This window comes from Hylaeus anthracinus, unplaced genomic scaffold (genome assembly GCF_026225885.1).
Source record: "Hylaeus anthracinus isolate JK02 unplaced genomic scaffold, UHH_iyHylAnth1.0_haploid 11985, whole genome shotgun sequence".
NCBI classification, from domain to species: Eukaryota; Metazoa; Arthropoda; class Insecta; order Hymenoptera; family Colletidae; genus Hylaeus; species Hylaeus anthracinus.
The window spans coordinates 12,032,630-12,038,340 of NW_026534333.1; the positions used below are offsets into that span (position 1 = coordinate 12,032,630).

The 5,711-nt window shown below is 33.6% G+C and overlaps 2 protein-coding genes across 2 annotated transcripts; one reads left to right on the forward strand and one right to left on the reverse strand.

The window, feature by feature from the left end:
- The first annotated feature begins 1,356 nt into the window (after positions 1-1,356).
- LOC128886628 (proteasome subunit beta type-2-like) lies at positions 1,357-2,501 on the forward strand. Its single transcript, XM_054141688.1, has 3 exons — positions 1,357-1,562; positions 1,801-2,157; positions 2,254-2,501. Exons 1-3 carry the CDS (start codon positions 1,472-1,474, stop codon positions 2,427-2,429), a joined length of 624 nt encoding a protein of 207 aa, XP_053997663.1. The 5' UTR covers positions 1,357-1,471; the 3' UTR covers positions 2,430-2,501.
- A 57-nt stretch (positions 2,502-2,558) lies between these two features.
- Positions 2,559-5,600, reverse strand: LOC128886623 (minor histocompatibility antigen H13). The gene is made up of 6 exons (XM_054141679.1): positions 5,356-5,600; positions 4,904-5,014; positions 4,717-4,799; positions 4,447-4,621; positions 3,871-4,364; positions 2,559-3,780 (listed from the first exon to the last, which is right to left on the reverse strand). The coding sequence occupies exons 1-6, from the start codon at positions 5,545-5,547 to the stop codon at positions 3,702-3,704; spliced, it is 1,134 nt and encodes a 377-aa protein (XP_053997654.1). The 5' UTR covers positions 5,548-5,600; the 3' UTR covers positions 2,559-3,701.
- Positions 5,601-5,711: the final 111 nt, after the last annotated feature.

Here is a 5,711-nt window from a genome sequence, read left to right on the forward strand (position 1 = left end):
GCAACATTGTGGAAGTTTCGGGAGAAGCTATTTGCAACATTGTCGGGTTTGCAACATTGTTGCAGTCCCGAGAGAAGCTATTTGCAACATTGTTGAAATCGCAACATTGTTGCAGTCCCGGGAGAAGCTATTTGCAACATTGTTGAAATCGCAACATTGTGGAAGTTTCGGGAGAAGCGATTTGCGACATTGTTGAACTTTCAACCTTGTGGAAGTTTTGGGAGAAGCGATTTGCAACATTGTTGGGTTTGCAACATTGTTGCAGTCCCGGGAGAATCTATTTGCAACATTGTTGAACTCGCAACATTGTGGAAGTTTCGGGAGAATCGATTTGCAACATTGTTGAACTTTCAACCTTGTGGAAGTTTCGGGAGAAGCGATTTGCAACATTGTTGAACTTTCAACCTTGTGGAAGTTTTGGGAGAAGCTATTTGCAACATTGTTGTAGTCCCGGGAGAAGCCATTCGCAACATTGTTGAAGTTTGCGCAGAGCCGTTGCAACATTGTTAGACTAGGTAATATGACAGATATGAGGCGAAATTATAGAGAAATATCACAGAACGAGGGGAAGTTATAAGGAAATGTACCAGGAAATTGCAGGAATATTAAAGGGACATGCGTAAGGTAATGGAGGGAAATTAAAGAGAAATATACCAGGAAACGGAGGGAAATTAAAAGGAAGTATACCAGGAAACGGAGGGAAATTAACAGGAAATATACCAGGAAACGGAGGCAAATTAAAGGGAAATATACCAGGAAATTGAGGAATATTATAGAGAAATGTGTAAGGTAGTAGAGGGAAATTAAAGGGATATATACCAGGAAATCGAGGGAAATTAAAAGGAAATGTGTAAGCAAATGAAGGGAATTGAAGGGGAAATGTACCAGGAAATGGAGGGGAAGTAAAGGGAAATGTGTAAGAAAATGAAGGGAAATTAAAGGGATGTACACCAGGAAATGGAGGGAAATTAATGGGAAGTACCGTGAGTTCCTCGTGCCACCTCTTCGCATATCCTGATCTCCTGATACCAGGAGTAAAATTTAAACCAGAATTTGATACGTACCAAAGATTCCTCGTGCCACCTCTTTGTATGCACACAAAAAGCTTTATTCGAAAAACCATTTGGAAAATTAGGATTTTGTTACCCTCAATCTAGAAATTCTGGTTTAATTGCGTATCTAGTATTTGTCATTTGTCCAGCAAGAGAATAAACTTAGATAAACAAAATCACGTGACTTGTTAAGACCAGGCTTACCTATAAATGTAAACATGAAGGGTGATGTTTGCGCCCTCTGCTTTGAAAAACACTAGTCTAACAGCCATGAAATATATAGAACATTGATTAACGTTGCCAGACGGTGTTTCAGTGAACTGAAAGCTAACCTTCCAATTCGTGACAGGCAATTTTCAGTATTTTGTATGCTAGTGTTACGATTTCAGCGAAGGGATTGAAAGGAAACACTTATCAAAATGGAATGTTTAATCGGAATACAGTTTAAAGATTTCGTGTTAATTGCGGCCGATATGACTACGGCTCATTCTATCATGGTTATGAAGAACGGTAAGATATTATACTTCGTTCATTATCTCCTGCCAAACGGTTTAATATTTGTTTTTATACGTATCTATTGATTCCATTAGCATTAAAATGGATTAATAATCTATCCTATACAAATTACTATTCTTTTATAATGTTACTTTTATAATGCATTTTATAATGCATGGTAGAATATAATGTTAGAATGTCTGTACACAAATGCAAGTCATACATATGCGTTTCATTAATTTTGTTATTCCAGATGAACAAAAAATTCACAAAATGTCTGATAAACTCGTGATGGGAGTATCAGGAGAATCTGGAGACACAACACAATTCTCAGAATACATAGGAAAAAATATACAACTTTATAAAATGAGGAATGGTTACGAATTGTCTCCAAAAGCTGCTGCCTGTTTCACTAGGAGAAATCTGGCTGATTATCTCAGAAGCAGAACACCGTATTATGTTAATTTATTAATGGCAGGATATGACGATAACGATGGACCGGAATTATATTTCATTGATTATTTAGCATCTTGTGTTAAAGTGCCTTACGCAGCTCATGGTTATGGAGGTTTCTTCTCAATCTCCATTTTGGATAGATACCACAAATATGGTAATGAAAATTACAGAAATATATATTTTCTCACATCTTATACATAAACAAATTATGTTTTTTATTAAGTATCATATTGACCATTATTTATTACAGATTCAACAGAGGAAGAAGCATATTTACTATTGAAAAAATGCGTTCGAGAAATTCATAAACGATTGATAGTTAATCTTCCAAATTTTAAGGTGCAAAAGATATCCAAGGATGGCATAAAAGAACTGGATCCTATCGCAGCAAAAAACTTGGCTTTAGAAGATGTTGCTGAAGCATAAAGTATCTACTTTTATTAATATTATTTGTAATAATACCATTCTTTTCAAAGAATAAAAATGATCAAAATAAGATTTATCCTATATTCTTTATTACCTAGAAATTAAATATAATTATCAAGGTACAAAGTGTTTGGATTAAAAAAAAGTTGTAGTTTTATTATACTTTCGAAGTCTTTTTTTACAAATTGTTCGAACTATACATATTTTACAAAATGAATGTTTTGTACAATTTGGTCACTAAAAAACATGATTATAATATAGAAATATAGTACGTATTTAATTCAAATACAAATTTCTTGAATAAATTATCATTAACAAATTGGAGGATATTCACTATCTTCATAATTAAACGATACCCGATTATAAAGTGTCAGGCTTATCGCTACTATTTCTTACGGTGTGCATTTGTGGAATCATACTTGATTTTAAATTAACAGTCTATGAAAATTATGTATACTTTGAAAAACATAAGTAGCATTATACATTATTCTGTATCAATTGGAGTAAATATTTAGGTAATGTTTTGTTGTATTTGTTTGTTGAATTTAACGCACACAGAGTGCCGCGAATCAATCTTAATAATATACATTCCATTTCGCAGAGACATGTAGAATTTTAACTTAAAGATATCTGCACTAGAGATACATTAGTACTATTCAAATACATTTAGACTAATAGTATTTTATTACATTGGACAATTAAATTTTAATGGATATCATCAAATTGCAATTGGATTCATTCAATGTAGTTAAACATATATTACAGTATTCCGAAGGAAAACATTCCAAAGGTTTATAACGACTATATGAAAAATGTAATTCTCGTATTATTCACGTTAAAATCAAAATTATTTTGCACGTGTAGTAGTCATGGGCAATTCTATATTCAAAGTTTACTTACAAGAAAACGCGTTTTATTTAGAAATTCCTTCGATAAGCAATATTTTATATTTCCTATATCGATTTAGTTATGCATATAACGCATATTCCTAGGTCTATCAATGTTTTCAAAAATACTAATCGTAAATTGAATCGAATTCGATTGTAGCGAATTATGTTCTTTAAGGTGATTCAAATATGAAATTATATCTTTGAACGTGCATATAAAACATACGAATATGTACCTTTTAAGACTTCACAGTTCATGATTGTATAGTTTGAGCGTAAGACATAAATTATTGTTCCTTTTCTCTATGCACGATGAATTTCAAACGATAACAGCATTATACCAATACTGAGGATTCTGTTACACTGATCGTCTTACATACGAATATTATAATTCTTTTTTTGTTTCTGTTTGCGTTTGTGCAGGTTTTCCTGTCTCTTTTAGAGTAGCCGGATGATCCTCATAACTAAAAAATAATAGATTATTACCTTTAAAAATTAGTTTCAATTAATACTCTTGAAATAGTCTTAAACTAGGAAATATAAATAATATGTACAGGAACAATGCTTTCAAATCTCCTTTGACCACAGCCAACAGTAGAGGAGTGCCCAAACATGCAGGCACCAAGTACACCAGAGCTGGTTGCGCGTGATTAAACAGATGCATAATGAGCATTGTTGTCAACAGTCCCATGAAGTATGCAAAAAATGTTGCATAGAAATATACGTTTGTTTTCCTGTTTAAACTGTTATCAAATCGCAGCAAAAGTGCAATGAAAATTCCTGGCAAAACAATGTCTCCCAGGCCCAACATGGCAAAGTTGCTGGCAGTGAGACCTTTCTCCAACAAATCTTGGGGAAATACTAGCTTAATTGGCACTTCAAATGATCTTGCAACTGTTACCATCACGTCCGTACCAAATACCCAGAATGCATCATAAAAAAGAAGTCCACAGAGCAAGATGCATCCCGTCGCAACATTGGTCAAATGTAATAATTCAACACCATTGATCGCAAAAGCTATGCCAAATAAATTATTGGCGATCCAATGCTGCAAATTAGAACAATGATACTGTACTTTGTCACAGTGTAGGGGAATTTTAATTCAAAGGAATCTCACTAAACACGCTTACTTTTTTCAATAGATACCAAGCACCGACAAGGGAGCAACATATCAAACAAACGATATCATGAAGATTAAACTTATAATCGATAATATGATCTGCTTTGTCACCCTCACCCTTGGTAAAAAGTATATGATACTGAGTTTTTGGAATAGCTGCAGGTACCAGTGATGAAATCAATGGACTGTAATTATTTAATACAATTACAATACATATATAATTTGTGAATAACATGACTATATACTATAAATATTGATGTTACTAAGGAATTACTCGTACCTGGTAAGATGACATAAAGCTAGGATACCTAAGAAGAAAAAATAACCAACTAAAAGTAGATTGACATACTCCTTCGGAAATATCTAGAGAATGTTTATAAAAATAACATTAGCCATAATAATTCTGTTATAGGACTAAAGTGACAATATTAAAGCACATGAAACATTTTCAAATATATTCTTCCTACCTTATACAATAAATAAAGACTGGCTAATGTAAAACTGGAAATAAAGGGAAATATCATTGCTTCTTTGCGTGACATTTTTTCTGGCTGTTGTCCACTTTGTTCATATTGTAGCTGTAAAAATGATACATGTTTTATTCATAACGTTCTTCACACAAACTTTTAGATATCTAAGTTTACATTAGATTTTGACTCTTCTATACTAAAAGACAATAAACTATGGGTTCTGGACCAAATTTAAAATACATTTAGATAAATTGACTCAATATATGGATTATATTTCAATATTTGGATTACTTATTTGTACAAGATTTTCAAAATTGAAATATTAGGTCTTTGTCGAAGCAAATTTGTTGACTTCTGTTACAGGTCAAACTGCAGTACAGCCTAATCGCAATGGTGCCAAAATTTCCTTAAAGAATAAGTGTAAAACATATGTTAAATGCGTGGCTAACCTGAGTTTCCTTATGGTGTTTAACAGCTCGGTAACTACCGAAGAAAATCGGCAAAATGGCCATAATTATTAGGCTGCCATAAGCAATAGCCATTCCCTCGGGTGACGAGGGCAATCTTTTCGTCGTTGGATCGTCATTTTTCGTCACATTTTCACTGATCTGTGCAACGATATCGTTTACTTCACTTGCCATTTTGGAACCGTCGACACGACACGAGTGACACGACCAGACACAACTGTGTGCAAGCAACCAGTCACTAGTAATCCCACGCGCAGTGATATACTAAAAAATAGGTTGACTAGTGGCGCCATCGGTGGGAAAACGCCCAAATTTGTAGTGAAAATAGTCCTCACTGT

What these genes read in the sequence shown, in the direction of transcription:
- LOC128886628 (XM_054141688.1), top strand. Translation starts at nt 1,472, where the DNA reads ATGGAATGTTTAATCGGAATACAGTTTAAAGATTTCGTGTTAATTGCG. An exon ending in TATCATGGTTATGAAGAACG is followed by an intron (nt 1,563 to 1,800) that starts GTAAGATATTAT and finishes TTGTTATTCCAG; the next exon opens with ATGAACAAAAAATTCACAAA. An exon ending in GGATAGATACCACAAATATG is followed by an intron (nt 2,158 to 2,253) that starts GTAATGAAAATT and finishes TATTTATTACAG; the next exon opens with ATTCAACAGAGGAAGAAGCA.
- LOC128886623 (XM_054141679.1), bottom strand. Translation starts at nt 5,547, where the DNA reads ATGGCAAGTGAAGTAAACGATATCGTTGCACAGATCAGTGAAAATGTG. An exon ending in GTCTTTATTTATTGTATAAG is followed by an intron (nt 4,800 to 4,903) that starts GTAGGAAGAATA and finishes AACATTCTCTAG; the next exon opens with ATATTTCCGAAGGAGTATGT. An exon ending in CTTGGTATCTATTGAAAAAA is followed by an intron (nt 4,365 to 4,446) that starts GTAAGCGTGTTT and finishes TCTAATTTGCAG; the next exon opens with CATTGGATCGCCAATAATTT.